This window comes from Neospora caninum, chromosome II (assembly GCF_000208865.1).
Source record: "Neospora caninum Liverpool complete genome, chromosome II".
Classification (NCBI taxonomy): Eukaryota; Apicomplexa; class Conoidasida; order Eucoccidiorida; family Sarcocystidae; genus Neospora; species Neospora caninum.
Window position 1 is genome coordinate 268,694 of NC_018387.1, and position 15,491 is coordinate 284,184.

The window sequence follows — 15,491 nt, forward strand, 5'->3', positions numbered from 1 at the left end:
ACCTGTCTCCCGAGAACCAGAGGAGATGTGTTTCTCTGGACACCTGCGATTCCCTCGAGGCAGAAAACAGGAAAGGCGATGCGAATGTGCGGACTCCGGCGTCACCGATTCTCCCGCTGTTGCCCGTCGTCTCATCTGCACGCCTCCACAGCAGGAGAAAAGATTTAGTGTCGCGTTTTCCCCCGGCCTCAGCGGAGATAGCGCCTCTCGTCCTCTCGCTTTATTGTTCTCTCAGCATTCACCCGATTCCCTCCTCTCTTTTTCTCGTTCTCCTCGCCTTTTTTGGTTCTCCTCCGGGCCGAAAATCTCGCTTTCTCATTTCCCCTTCTGTCTCTGTCTCGCGTCTCTCACGGCGGGGGCCAGGCTCTGTGGGGAGAGACTGTCTTTGGGCGTCAAATGGAGACACCGGACTCAGATGGGGAGGGTCTCTGGACGGGAGGGGCGGGGGGGGGGGGGGGGGGGACAGACGGACGGGGCGAGTCTCTCCGTCCGATCGTTGGTTTCCTGTCTCCCCCTTCGAACTACACAGGGGAGTAAAGCGCAAGAAGAAGGAAATGTTTCTTCCCTAGGCAAGGCGTGTCGTCCACCTGTTGTGAAAAAACGGCGAGTGTGGGCTGACTGGTTCACTACGCTCTCGCACTCGCACCGACACATACACGCTAGATCGGCCACGGGGGAAGTACTCGCTTCTCTGTTCTTACCCATGCCGCTACACGCATTAGCTCTATCAGAAAGCATCTATAAATACATCTCTTCAAACGCAAGGCTCGCCTCCTCTTAGCATAGGGAGGCTGTGGGGTGCTCCGGCCTGGCAGGTTTTGAGTCTCGGCCTCGACGAGATCGCCCCTTCCGGCGCTTGCAGCGTTCCTCACAGTTGCGTAGGATGTCTCCACCACTTTAGTCGGTGACCCGGTGGATGCATTTGATCTTTTGGCCAACGCGAAGGCAGGTTTGTGACTTGGATACACCTCAAACGAAGGTGTTTGCCGATCCCCGAGGAGGCGACGAGGCGGCACACGACTCGTGTTCACAGCGAGAGAGAACTACTCAGATGCGTTTTAGTATGGCCAGTTAGCTGAGAAGTATGCACGCGTATCGACGTCTAGACCGACAGTTGCCATGTGATGTGCCCAAATGGTATTTTCTAGCATATTGTGCGGTGTTAAAAGAAATATTTAAAACAGGTAAACTATCTACCACAGTGTTCAGAAGGCTGTACACCCCAACAGAGAACGGGCTGAGACATGTGACACCAGACTACCGTCTTTTGTCTCTCAGCTGAAAACACAAGAAATCGAGGCACCGGGGAACGAGGGCGTCTCTTGAAATCTTTCAAAGGATGCTACAACCTACGGTCGGGCAACGTAGAAAACCGCCCCGCCCTCACATGTGTGTGTCGTGTACGATCCCCCGGCCACGCTTTGCTGTTTACTCTTTCGTCGGTTTTCCTCAATGGGCATGCATGGAATTCGTGGCCTTCAGGAACTACTCAGAGGGCTTTCGAAAGCAGTTTTTCGCGTCCTCCGTTCACCACTTTCGGCCGACTCAAGCCTTTGAAAAACGCCACCGGGTGGTGTCCGGGCAGTGACTCTCCACGAACAGGAAGATGGACATCCATTCATTTACCTCCACCCCCCTGGGAACGCAAGCAAACGGAAGGCATCGCTGGTAACCATCAGGAAGAGAACCCGAGCTTCAGAACCGCCGACCGCTTCGGCTATGTTGGGTGGTCATTTACACCCGACAGACGCGCTGCGTTGCAGTGTGGAGCCGCCAGTGGCAAGCAAACTCGCGAGCGATGACAACACCACACGAAATACGCGACAAAAAAACACTACCGAAAAGGGGAACGTCTCCGGAGTTCGTCTACGGAGCGGGCCGCGGTGTCCGAAAGCCACACACGAAAATCCAGAAGGGACCGCCGTGACAAAAGAAAACGTTGCGCTGCTTCCTTAGCGACATTGCGTGGAAAATCGGTAGCGTCGCTAGGCAGATACACACAACCTGTCGTCACAACCTGCCAAACGGAACATCGGAGCAAGGCTCCACGCCTCGACGAGACGAACAAAAAAAGTCTTAGGTTCTAATATCCCCGCGTGGACGCGGACAGCCCCCCCCCCTCATATGTAAACAGCTTCACTGCTTCACTATACGGTCGCTTTCCCTCCGCACTCCCTCGTTCGTGGTCCAAAGCTGCGGCGGCTTCAGGTTCAGAGATTTGCGCCCGCAGCGTCTTCGTCTCTTTCGGTCCGTTGAGCGGAATCTTGTCCACTTCCATGCTGCTCTTTTTTTCCTCCAGAGTGTCTCGTCATATCCGCACGTTATGCCCTGGCTCCACGCGTCTCTCCGGCGTTGTAGACCAGCGACCGAGACGTCTTTCCGACTTTTATTCTTCCGCCTTCCGTCTCTTCCCCGTTCTTTTTGAAGCCCCGCCGTGGACAAGATCTGCGGCCACAATCAAATCTCTCGCGGGTCTCCGTCGGTTCCTGCTGAGCGGGAGTCTCTGAAGGGTGACGCCCCGGGCGAGCCTCCCTCTGGGCATTGGAATGCCTTCGCAGGACTGCCGCAGCAGGAAACCGTCTTGTGTGACTGAGAGAAGTTCCCTGTCCTCGCTTCCCTTGGCCTGTTTCGCGCGGCCTGCCTCGCGAGACGATGCGAGCGTCAACAGAGCGACAACGTAATTGCTCCCTTCTTCCGACGCCGATGGCTCGGCAAGGCCGTTTTCCTGAGAGGTAAGCGTCCCCTCGAGTCCTTTATCCTCTCCTGCTTTCGCCGCATGCGCCTCTCGCTCTTCCTTGGAGTCGGCGCTTGAGCCTTTTCCTTGCCTCCAGGCACTCGAACAGTGCGTTTCCCGTCGCGGCGGGACGTCAGATCCGCACTCGCCGCTCTCCCCAGGCGCTCCAGACTCGCCAGCTTCTCGCTTCGGCTGTTTTCTTTGCACCAGACGAATGACTCGGACGCCTACACCCCTTCGCCGTTGCATCCGAAGTGCCGATACCCGAAGTCGCTTTCCTGCGGGGACGAGCAGGCAGTCGGCAGAGTGCAGGAAGGCAAAGTGCACTTCACAATGGAGGCAGACACTGCATGCGAGAGGCGCACAGAGTCTGTCGAGTTTTTATTCTGAGTTCCCTCGCCAGCGCCTAACGCATACTCTCTTTAAAAGTAACTACTAACCCGCCGTTTATTCGGCCCGCGCGTGTCTCAGAACTCGCCTCCCAGACACTCCAAACGCGCCTTCCAGAGCTCAGCTCCTTTCCGGCCCTCGACCGCATCCACGACTGAAGGAGTCCACGCGCCACGCGATCTGGCCGAACCGAAATGGGCGGCACGCGACCCCGCGAGGGACCGCCACACAAAAAGTCCAGGGGCTGGCGAGGCGCACGAGGATCCTCTCCAGGGAGAACGGAAGGAAAAGTGTGTTGACATGCGCGCATCGGTTCGTGCCCACGTGAACTGAGCACACCGGGAGGCGCGACCAAGCGAAGCAAAGGAGAGAGAAGAAGCGTCCGAAGACGCCAGCGAGAGAGGCGGCCGTAGCGGCGACGCCCCATCTGACAGCAGTCAAAATGCCCGAACCGGTGTGGACACACAATTTCTGCAAGAGAAGAGGCGCCTGCATGCAAAAGCCTTCTTCGCTCGCCTTGCACACTTACCGAACCCAGCGGCAGTGACAATCAGTAGGGAAGGTTCGCCTTCGTTCGACGAGCGTCGCGCTTCGCCCGTCTCCGTCGCCTGGCTGTCTCCTTCCTTCGCCGCTTCCGTTGTCTTTTCTGGCCCTTCGAGCTGAGGCGGCACGACGGCGACTGAGGCCACGGAGTCCCCGGCGCTGGAGAAAAACGCGACACGACGCGGCAAGAGAAAAGCAGAGAAAGGGAGGAAATGAACACGAAAGCACCTGAAGCGGACGAACGGGCTAGACTGCGCTTGGCAGACGAAACGTGGAGACGAAATGTCCTTGGCTCTGCAAGCAGCCTTCGTGAGAGCATGTCGCGAGACGAATCCAGACCGGAAGGCCATGGAGAGAAAACGCAAGGACGAAGCGGGCCGAAAGAAACACCAAACGAGGAGAGGAGCCTCCAGAGTCTGCATGCGTTTAACGTATGGTATCGCTCCCGCTGTCGGTTATGCAGCACATGCTAAAACGGGGAGGTCGAGGCGCTCAGGAATTGAAGACACAAAACGCTTAGCGGAGAGCTGCGACCGCCTTTCTTTGAATTTCTCTTTTGGTTGACTCCGGCAGTTTTGAACGCGAAGACGTGGACTTACCGCAAGCGGATGGCGCGGACGCCGCGCGTCTTGCTGGACCCTGCCGCACGAAGGGACGAAGCAGGGAAGCGAAGGCCCATGCCGTGTCGAGTCACTGCGAGCGCCGAAGGAACAGCAAGAACATCGAGCAGCAAAAAGAAGGATGGAAAAAAAACGACGAAAGCGACGCCCAACCAGCCGACGCGGAGAGGAAGGAGAGGAGGGCCGAAAGGGAAGGAAAGCATGAAGCTGATCAGCTGACCACGGAAAGAAAAAAAAGACTAGAAAGGGACGGAGAGAGACCAAGGAAAACACCGACGCAAAAACCATCGATTCGGGAAAGAACAAACGTCGCCTCCTTCAGAGAGCGACACCACTTGTTGAAACGATCGAGAACTTTTGTGGTGCTAGGGCCACGACCTGCCGAGGCGATCCGAGATGTCCAAAGATCCAGAATGTCTTGAAACGTGGGAACCCAAAAGACACAATACCCACGAGACGGCGATCTGAGAAAATCGAGAGAAACGCCGTCGATGTGTCCTAGAAGACCAACGGGAGAGTTTCGTGTCGGTTTCCTGTCGCCTCGGGACCAGTTCGTTCTGCGTTTTTCCTCCCACACACCGTGAACAAACTCCCTGGCCTCTCACGTTGCGCGAGTGTTCGCACTCTGTTCACACAGGAGAGAAAGCGTTCGCGCCGAAGCGAACCGCAGAAAACCGAAGAGCGCGGTTTCTCACGCGCTGAACCCTCACCAATGACAATGGAAGGCGATCTCGTGTCCGTCTTCCCTTGGTCGGTGTTTAACTCTTGTGCGCTCGCTTCTCCGTCTCCCTCGGCCCCCGCTTCGCCTTCTTCCTCCTGAAAACTGGTTTCTTCATCCTCTTTGCCGTCCTCCTCGACATCTTCCTCTTCGTCCTCTTCGTCCTCTTCGTCCGCTTCTTCCTCTTCGTCCTCTTCTTCGTCTTCTTCGTCTTTGTCCTCTTCTTCGTCTTCGTCCTCTTCGTCCTCTTCTTCGTCCTCTTCTTCCTCTTCCCGTTTCTCGGCTTCGTCGCCTGGTGTTCGTGTTCCTCCCTGTTTGTTTTTCGTTTCTTTTTCATTGGTGCTCGTCGGCTTTGCCGTTCCTTGTTCGTCTCCTACGCGGCTTCCTTCTTTCTTCTCGCCCGTATCCACCTCTTCTTCGAGCAGCGTCGCTGCCCGGACGCGGTCGTTAGGCGCGACGGCAAGGATCTTTTTGAATTTTGTCTCCCGGTGCTGTCCGAGAATCCTTTCCAGTTTCACCTTGGCGATTCTTCCCTGCTCCGTCACCACGAGAAGGAACCGTCTTTTTGTTTTTCCACTCTTTGCTGCGCCCACCTCCCGCGCGCTCTCCGCCTGTGAGCTCGGCGTTACAGCGAGAACTGTGGCAACTTGGGACGCCTCGCGCAGCAGCCTCCTTTCTTTTTCTTCTCGCTTCACCTCTCTCTTGATTCGATCTTCTTCGGAAAGGACGTCGGCAGAACTCCCCGCGCCAAGTTCCCTCTCGTCTGGCCGCAGCAGCGCCAGCTTCTTCTTCTTGAAGCCGTCAAAAAGGACATGCGGAAGGCTGGCCCCTCGCGAGACGCGCGACGCGGGAGGAATCAAATAGGCAGGCACGACCGAAACATATCCATTTGCAGAGATGAACAGAAGGCGGTCCTTCGTCCAGCAACTCCAGACGCCTTGGAGAGAAGGCGCGCCGAGGTCTGATCTTTTTCCCACTGTCGACAGTCCGTTTGCACCTAAATCTTCGTCTTCCACGTCGCGCCTCTGTTCTTCGCCCTCGAGAGCCGACGAACGTGCGAGGCTCCGCAGCCCCAAGGCGCCCCGCCTCAGGGTCGGGTACGCGGAGAGAGGAAGACGCCGAACGAGAGCAGGAGAAGAAAGAAGAATGACATTCCTGAAGAGGCGTCAAACGCCAGAAAAGGAAACGAACGGACACCTTGCAGGTAAACAGGAAACGCTCTCCATAGTCGCCCGCCAACGATACAACCACCCATTGGAAGGTCACCTACACAGATGTATCTTATCTAGGCAGATCTACTTTTTTGTAAGGTGAAGAGAAGGTGAAGACATGTGCGCGTGTGTCCTACACATTGGTGTTTGCACTCATTCATACTGCGCGACGAGGCATGTTCTCCCTCGATCTCTGTGTCTACCTAGATGTGCATGAGGCCAAGACCGCGCGGTGACAAACCCTGTGCTTCAAGGCGGATAGAGACACGTACCGTTGGTTCGAAATGCAGTCTTCTTTGTTCATATTTTGAATTTCCCCAAAAGGGACATGGGCGTCCTCCTCGCTCTCTCTGCTCGTTTCCCCTTCTGGGTCTCTCTCCGCTTCAGAGGCCTCCACGTCCCCCGACTCTCTGGCGTCTGCTGCAGAGTCGTGAGACGCCGTCCCTTCGCCTGTCACTCGATTCTTCTCGCCTTCGTCTCGGCCCCCGCCCCGTGCTCCCTTCGCGTCTTTCCTCTCGCCTCGACCAGAAACCGCCTGTCTGTAAGTCCGAGTTCCTTCCCTCGCCTCCGTCGTCCCAGACACTCGAGCAACCTCGCTCTCGGGGCGTGCCTCCGTCCCGTCGCCGACTGTCGCCGAGTCGTGCCCCGCACCTGGCTGTTCTCTTCCACTTCTTCCTTTTCTGCTGCCTGGCCGTTCGTTCTCCTCCGCTCCAGCCCCCGGCGTCCGTTCGGGCCTCTTCGCTCGGTCGCGGCCTTTCCCCCGGGGCCAAACGACCTTTGTCCGTCTGGGGGCTCTGTGGCGTGACTTGAGCGCCTTCAGTTCGTCGGTCATCAAATCGTAGATCTCGTTGTCGTGAGCCAGCAGCGACGCCAGCCGCGCGAGTCTGCGCGTCTGCTCCGCCGCCTCGTCCTCCAGTTGACGCCGCTCCAGACGCGTCAGCCGCGACAACGTCAGTCGCAGCAGAGCTTGCGCCTGCGCAGGCGAGAAGCCCAGCGGGGGCTCTGCAAAGCCGAGACGCGCGGCATCCCACGCACACACACACACACACAGCCAGAGAACCGCGGGGAACGAAATTTAACCAAACGCCCAGGGACGCGCAGCGCCTGAGGGGATGGAGACACACGCGCAGGCACACGCACAGGCACAAACCCGCGGCAGAAGGGAGCGGAGGAGTAGGAGGCAAGACTCACCGGCGAGTTTCCGTTTGGCCTCGTCCGCGCTCAAGCTTTCTCGGACCGTCTTCACCACCTGGTCCATGAGATTCACAGCCCGCAGCAGACCCTCCAGCAGATGGCTCCGCGCTTTCCGCTCCGCTTCTTCCGCGGCGAGGAGACGGCGAAGTGTGTCGAAGCGGAAGGAAATCCAAGAAAGCAAAAGCGACCTAAGAACGAAGCAGCGACACACACACCGCCATGGTGCCGGAAAGGCGCGTCGGCCGTGGGGGAGTGGACACGCAAACGGCCCCGTTGTCTTTGGTTTTTTCGTGTTTTCGTGGTTTTGTGTTTTGCGTCTTTGCCGTCTGCGTCGTGTTTCGCGTGCGTGAACCGAGACGCTTGCGTGTCTGGTGTGAACGCGGCGCGCGCCGCAGAACCTTCGTGAGGCAAGACGCGCCGCGAGTGGGGCAGCCTCTGCAGAAGGGGAAGCCTGTCGCCTCGACAGCATTTTAAATCTTTCTCTTCCCTTCTTTGCTGAACCGCGCGTCGCCTTCCAAAGAGATCGAACTACGTGGCCCGGCGGGGCTACGGGGGCCTCCTGCGCATGCAATGCAGTTGGAGGCGCCTGCAGCGCTTTCTGCGTCTGGAAATGTTTTCCGTTCGCGTGTGAATCCCCTCCTGGCCTACTTGAGAGAGAAGCGAACGGGCCGCGTGCCTTTCTCCAAGGCGATGAGATTCATCGGAATGTACACCTGGAGATTCGTGTGCTTGAGCAGAAGCGTCAAGATCGTGTGAGCATCAGCCTCCCGGCGGAGCACGAGGACCACGCGGATCCCTCGCCAGTCGCTCTCGTCACGCACGCCTGAACGAGCAAGACAGCAGCGAAAGACTCTGGATGGGGCAGAGACAGGCGCAAAACTGCGCCTCTTGCACAGACGCGGCGGACGCGACCAGACACTGGTCGCGCCTTGAGTCCCCTCTTGATTGTCCCTGGCCTGTTCCCCCCGAGGATCCACAGCGGCCCTGAGTGCGCACCATGAAGCCTGTTTGCAAGAACGTTCATGAAGGCTGTCAACTTGCCTGCCGGTAACGTGAGCATCTAACAGACACGACTCTGGACAGCCGCGGCCACGCGTGCGCAGAGACGACCTACTAGCTGTCCACACCTAGCCCTATCCGTCTAGCGAGGCAAGTGAGCACGAGATCCTCTCCTCAGCGGCCTATGCATATCGACAGACGTGCATGCAGATGGACGTGGCTATTGCCATGTGTGCGCGTGAGACACCGTTCAAAACGTAAAGAGTCAGAACACAGACACGAAAGGGGTTGTGGAGGGGTATCCGGGGCACCAGCACTGAGAATGCCGGCTCCTATTTCGCATCGACGCTAGAGCAAGTCATCTTGAGAGAGAGAGAGAGAGAGAGAGGCGAACGGGAAAGTGAAGGCGCCATGCGAAGGCAGGGACAGCACTGGAGCAGGAAGAACGGGAAACCCCAACGGAGAGGAGACGCGGAATGCCGGATTGCGGGGCTGTCTTACTCGCGACGCCTTCGAGGAACTTCACAGAGATCATCTGGGCAATGACTTGCATGACGGTGCTCTGCACAGGAAGAAACGACGCAAAACGAAAGGGGACAGCAGAAAAACTGATGACGAATGCGCAAGGCCCAGAGGGACAAGGAAGGGCCGAGGCGAGAGAGAGACGAAAGGAAAGGGTCCGGGTGAATCTCGAGACTGACCGACCAAAACGCGAACGGCCAACACCGCCAGCCAAAAAGGGCAGATGCAGACGAACCAGTCTCCTGCGCACACGATGTCGCTCCTTTCATCTTCCCCGTTCAGTTCTCGTTACATCCACACGTACGGATAAAGAGACAAGCATCATTTACATCCTCACAAATACATCTATGCATAAATGTATCTATACATCGAATATCTTTCAATCTATATATATATATATATATATATATATTATATGTAGAGATTGAATAGAGAAGTGTAGCTGCTGGCTCTTCTTGTTTGCGCTGGTACCTTGTTGACACCGTAGGGGAGCTCTGTAATGACGAGTCGCCTTTCTTTTCGTTTTTCTTTTCCTTTGATTCGGCTTCTCTTCCCTTCTTGTTCTTCATTTCCTCCATCTTCTCGCTCGCGGTCGCGGCCGCGCACCGCACTCTTTTTAACATCTTCTTCTCCCTCCTCTTCTCCCTCCTCTTCTCCCTCTTCGCCTTCGAGATGAACTCTGCCTCGAAGGAGGACTCGGCCATGTCCTTCTTTGTACGCGCTGGGGATTTCTTCTGCATTCACGAGAAGGCCGCCGGTGGGGAAGTCGGGTCCGGGGACGATTTTGAGGAGCTCTTCATCGGGAAGATTCGGATCTCTGGAAAGAACGGCGCAGAGCGGCAGGCGTATCACTCTCGGGCCAGGACCGGCCGTCAGCCTCGCCGTGGTCCGGCAAAGAGAATCCGCCGTCTGGCTGCTCGTGTACCCTGTATCCTTTAACTCAGCTAGTTACCAAACCCGATGGCGTCGCGATGTAAATAGCTTAACTGGAGTCCAATTCAGTATCCTGGTTCACTGACTGAGTTAACTAACAGAGAGTTGAACTGTTTGATATCACTTCGTCGCACTGTCGCTCAGATAACTGAAGGAGACTCCCGCTGACTTCCTTCCGCACCTGATCAGAGCGACGGCCGCGTCGATGACCTCGTGGAGATTGTGAGGGGGAATCTGAGTGCTCATGCCGACGGCGATTCCAGAACTGCCTTGGATGAGCAGGAGGGGGACTGACGCCGGGAAAACGACAGGCTCCTCCTGAAGGAAAAACACAACGAACGCGGCGAGCTATGTGGAGAGAAAACAGCTCAGAGGAAAAGCGGGGAACTGGAACCGGCGCGCCAGGCTCTGGGAAGCGCGTCGGGATCAGCCGTACCTCGCTTGCGTCGAAATTCGGCCTAAAAGGGACGACTTTGTCACTCAGATTCTTCAGGAGTGCATCCTCGCTGAATCCACACAGACACGAACCGTTTCGTCGGTGACTCTTTCCCAGCTTCGTCTCGCTGCCGCGCGTTGTGCCTCTGTCGCCGCCGCGTTCGAGGGCCTCAACCGCCGCAACTCAAAGCGTCGGTAGGCGAGCAGAGACACCCCAGGGTTCGTACTCGCAGACGTCTCTGCCTGGATCTCCGCTGTTCTCTGCACTTTAAGCAGACACCGGAGCGTCGACAGTGTTAACGTGGGCGCTGTTCGTCGAACGCCACACCGGAAACGCGTTCCTTTCTTGTTCAAAACCAAAGGAGGCACGCGCCGACCCAGAGATGCTGATACACCCCGAGGTTCCGCCCTCTTTTCGCCGCTCGCCACTCGATCCATCCAGTACAGCACGGAAGCATCTGCCATTGACAGGGATAACAGGCAACTACGATTTCGGCCCCAGAGATAGCCGGAGAGATCCCGGGGCTCGCCTCACCAGAAACGCGTTAGACGGCACTCCGTGTAACGCATGGCGGCGGGAGGATCACCGTCGACAGAGCCGAAGTTTCCGTGACCGTCGATGAGGGGATGCCTGGCGACGAAGGTCTGGGCGAGTCTGGAGAGACGCAGGCACACAGAATGCGCGTCTCCTTTAAAAGAACAACACAGCAGTGGCGCTTGCGGCGTCGAAATCGATCGCTGCACGACGTGCGACACGGTGGACAACAAGCGGAGACAGCTGAGAGGCAGTTCGGCGGCCAGGCGAAACACGGCTCTGCGAGGAACTGAGGAGGGGGTTCTCGCCTCAGAGAAACAACCCGGTGAGAGAGGATTCCGTTGGGACTGACGTCTTTAGTTTTCGAGGCCCGCACTCGTCGAGGAGGCGTCGGCCGTACGTGGACGCGTCGCCACGTGAGAACGCGACGGATTTACGCAGAAACGAAGAAGGCGCATCACGGTCGAAACCGAGTCACAGGGGGATACGCGCATCGCGCTCTCCAGGCGCAGAAAAGCGCTTGAGAGAGACAAGCAAGTACGAACGCGCGCCGCGCGCGCCGCGTCAAACGTAGGATTGAGGTGTACATACAGAGAGCGATATAGGCAACGCGTGGCCGCGAGATAGAGCGAGACAGTGTCAGATGCACACAGAGGTAAGGAAAACCGAGGACGCGAGATCGATGAGGCACACCGAGAGCACAGCAAAGAATCCGGAGGAATCGGAGGGCGAACCGCGAAGCGCGTGTCGTCTCGTTCGGCCATTGATTAGGAAAAACGCGTCTCGAGAACGGGTACGAGGGCGGGAAACTGGAGGCAGCAAGGAAACGGCGCTGACCTGGCGAGGGCATCGTAGACTGCCTGGTCGCCGTGCGGATGGAATTTGCCGAGAACCTCGCCGACAACTCTCGCACACTTTCGGAAGGGGCCCGAAGGGTGCACATGCAGTTGCTGCACAGAGTCGCGCGCGGTCGACAAGAGAGCGAGACAGATTTTCACGCGATTCCGGGGCCCCGCGGGGGACGGTCACTTGGTGGACGAGGCCAACATGGGGCGAAGGCACGAAAGGGAAAACGGCGAACAGCGACGCAGCGCACGACTGGTCGGGGGAGAGGCGGGAAGAAGGTGAAGCACACCGGCAGCGGGGAAGAGGGTGACGAGGGACGAGCGAAAAGAGAGGAGGGTGGCCCAGGGGCGGAGCGACGCCTGACTGCGAAAAGGAAGAACAGAGACACGCGGGTGAAGAGCGAGATCAAGACGGGTGACGCACCTGCATGGCGTAGATAAGCCGCCGGTGAACAGGCTTCAAACCATCGCGGACGTCCGGAAGCGCCCGAGACAGAATCGTGCTGTACGCGTAGCAGAGGAAACTCTTTTCCAGTTCCTCGACGAACTGTGTATCGAGCAGCGACACTTTTTTGTCGAAGCCAGAGACGGCAGAGCGCCTCGCGTCCTGGCCATCTTGCGCCTTAGCGGCAGCGCGACTGTGTGCGTCTTCGGCAGCGGCGAGCGCAGATGCAGGCGGCACCGGCGCGGGGACACCGAGGCCTCCGGGGCGGAGGGCGGAAGCACGAGGAGAGGAAAGCCCGAAAGCAGACAGAGGAGTGCGAAGAGAGAGACAAGACGGTGAGGAAAACGCCCGAGAGGGGAAGGCGAAAGCGGAGGCGAGACTGGGCGACGAAGGATACGGAGGAACAGAGAGAGGTGAAAACAACTGCTTCCCCCCTAGAGAGTCCAGGCGCTGCGTGGGGCAAAACCGAAGAGAGAAAGGAGAGACTCGAAACGCTGATGGCGCTCTACCCCGTCCTTCGTCCAGGGAAGGTAAGGAGAGTTCCGGGAGGAAACTGGCGTCACGAATCGAAGAGAAGAGCGGCCTCCCTGCCGCGGATTCCGTCCCTCGCCATCCTGACTGTGGCGCATCTGTCTTCTCCGCGTCTGGTCTTCGTGGCGAGCGGCGGGAGGAGGCAGAAAGCGAGCAGAAAGACGCAGCAGGTGCCGTACGGGAAAAGGTGAGCGCAGGTCGAGAGGACAGAGCAGGCGAAGCAGCGAGAAAACAAGAGACTGGAACAGCGGAGACAGGCGACGGTTTTTTGTGAAGAGGAAAGCGGGCGTTCGAAGGCGCGCTGGCAACAGAACGGCGGCGAAGGGAAGAAGCGTTACATGGAGACCTCGAAAAAGAGAGAGAAGAGAGAAAGAAAGCCACAGAGCGGGGAGCACGGGGCGGGCTGACTCCAGGTGAGGCCGTTGACGAAGAGACGAGAGACTGTTTTGAAGCCGCGGTGTGCACGGAGCACGGAGAGAAGAAGGCCAGGAGAAAAAAGAGAAAGCGGAGAGCAGAAGAAAAGGGGGGAGAGAGAAAACCCCCCATTTGTGTACCCGCCTGCGATCTGGATAAAAATAGCGGGCTAAGCTGTCGCTGACCCCCCGATCGAAGCAGGCCGAGAGAAGAGACTCGACCTCAATAAACGCGGAGAGGCGAAACGAAACGGAAAGGGCTTCCGGGCATGGCGGGCGAGAAGGAAACGAGAAGGACATGCACACGTCGGCGTCTTCTGGGCATCCTCTGCAGGCCCGTCGACGCGGAAAGAGATGCAGAGAGGGGGTCCAGAGAGACAGTCGGCGGAGAACCCGCGCCGGCTCTTCGCTGTTTTGCGCGCTTTCTGTTTTTCGTCCCCTCAGCGCGTTTAGGCAGATCAAGCGAAAGCGAGTTCATGCGCAAAATCAAACGACGCACCCTTCTCGAACTGCTCGAGTTTGTCCCCTGCGAGATCTTCGCTGAAGAGAGCGGCGCGACCGTTTTTTCTGGGCCGTGCACTGTGTGTCGCGCTCTGTTTGCTTCGCAAGGATGAACTGTGGAGACGAATCGGGCAAAGCGATATCCGGCCCCATAAAAAAGAGGACGGAGAAACGCGAGGAAACTTCGCGGCAACAACCGCACGGCGCCGCCCTCCTTTGTCTCACGTCTCCCTGTCTCGTGCCCGCCGTTGTCTTCAGCGACACGGCCGTCAACACCCTCTCGAGAGAGGTCGAGTGCACGCCGCCGGAGAAAAGAGCTGCATAAGCTACATCAGAAAGGGGGATTTTCTGGAGGAAACGGGGCGCTCCAAAGGGGCGCGGCAATGGATACATCTTCCGCGAAAAAGGACTGAACCGTGTATTTCTCCGATGGAGCGTCTTCTCTTCCACGGGCATGCACAGGCCAACCACGAGTAGTACTAACGGCGCTTTGGGATCTGGGTGGAACGTGCGGGTCATCCGCGAAGCGCCAGCGTCCAGTGCCCAAATCTTGTCCAAACGTTCCATTCTGTTTACGTCTTTTCATGCAGTTGACGAAACAGCCCGTTATGCGTAGTCGCTTTCTGTCGCGAGCGGTCGTCTGGCGGCGACGAGAGCCCTCACCGCTCACTCGTCGCACGGCGTAAAGCCGGGGAACGTTTGCGTCTTCTTTTTACGGAAAAGAGAGCGTCTCTCCCCGTTGGCGTCCCAAGGACAAAGATCCGAGACAAGAAAGCCTTTTCACCGTGCTTGGGAGTTTTCCTCTCGCGCCTCGTTCGTCACGGCAGCGCGTCCAAGCACGGTATGGACGTTGCTACTGACCCCCACTTCGATCCTCCATTTAGATTCCCCGAGGCATTCGTAACGCATGTTTGTCACCTTGTCGCGACTGCTCCGGAACGGGGCTAGCAGGTGCGCCCCGGCCAGCGCGAGAAGAGAGGAGAAAGCCACCCCCTGCGGCGAGCCTGGTGCGCCGCGAGACGAAAGGTTCTGAAGAAAGTGAGGAAACCAGATGGGTGCCGAGGTTGTGTCAAACGTTTTACACCGCTTTTGCCTTGAAAACGAAGTTTTCCGAGGACACACGCGGCGCGACGCGTCGCCGTTGCACACGTGCGAAGTTTGTCAACTCTGTTTGCTCGAGCGACAAATACGTGCAACGACGTGGAATCTCGCCTCGGATCTACGGCCCTCGAGGAGAGTGTGCAATGGTGTCGGCTATGCCGGGAGTCGAGAAAAGAAGCGGTCCCCGGAGATCCCTGCTGCGAACCACACTGGCGGCGGTAGGTTCAGCCGTGACAGGGGAAATTCCAGAGCAGAGTGTGTAGGCGTATGGACCGTGCGACCGCTTTCTCGTCTATTCTGTTGTCTCATTTCGGCTCCGCTGTTCTCGGCAGTCAGTCGTATTGAGAACTGGTAGCAGCAGTTGCCGTTTGCCCAGCGAACCCAGGCGCCCCAAAAAAAAGTCTGCTGGTGTTCAGAGCAAAAGCAGCCCCCCCCTTGGACGGTGTTCAGCTTCGAAGATAACTGCCGAAGATGCTCTTTTTCTAGCTGATCAGCCCATCACATTGAGCAGCTACTTTCTTGAAGATAAGGACTCTCACCACAGAATTTTTTTCGTAAGCGACAGCGAGTAGGCGGTGGATGTTTTAGAACGTGGGGTCTGGGAGACTGCGGCATTGCGGTAACGTTACCGATTGAGAGGTAAGACACAAGTCCACTCTACGAAACAGTTTGTTTTCGGCCTCAACCCATCTCCAGTTTTTTTTTTTTTTGGAGGTTTGGGCGGGGCTGACAAATGACGTCTGGATTTTGCCGCTTCCCCGAGAGACCGGGAGTATTCCCTGTCATTTGAATGAAGATAGGCCCGACTCGCTTGGAAGGGT

The 15,491-nt window shown here is 57.5% G+C and overlaps 1 protein-coding gene across 1 annotated transcript; it reads right to left on the bottom strand.

Moving 5' to 3' along the window:
• Window positions 1-2,386: 2,386 nt before the first annotated feature.
• On the bottom strand, window positions 2,387-13,722 carry NCLIV_004870 (putative DNA gyrase subunit A; the record flags this gene model as incomplete). The annotated part of the gene is made up of 15 exons (XM_003879997.1): window positions 2,387-3,060; window positions 3,654-3,826; window positions 4,267-4,360; window positions 4,998-6,160; window positions 6,489-7,218; window positions 7,408-7,598; window positions 8,059-8,233; window positions 8,911-8,971; window positions 9,403-9,748; window positions 10,046-10,182; window positions 10,301-10,370; window positions 10,835-10,954; window positions 11,672-11,784; window positions 12,104-12,503; window positions 13,568-13,722. 15 exons carry the CDS (start codon window positions 13,720-13,722, stop codon window positions 2,387-2,389), a joined length of 4,602 nt encoding a protein of 1,533 aa, XP_003880046.1.
• Between the last annotated feature and the right edge of the window lie 1,769 nt (window positions 13,723-15,491).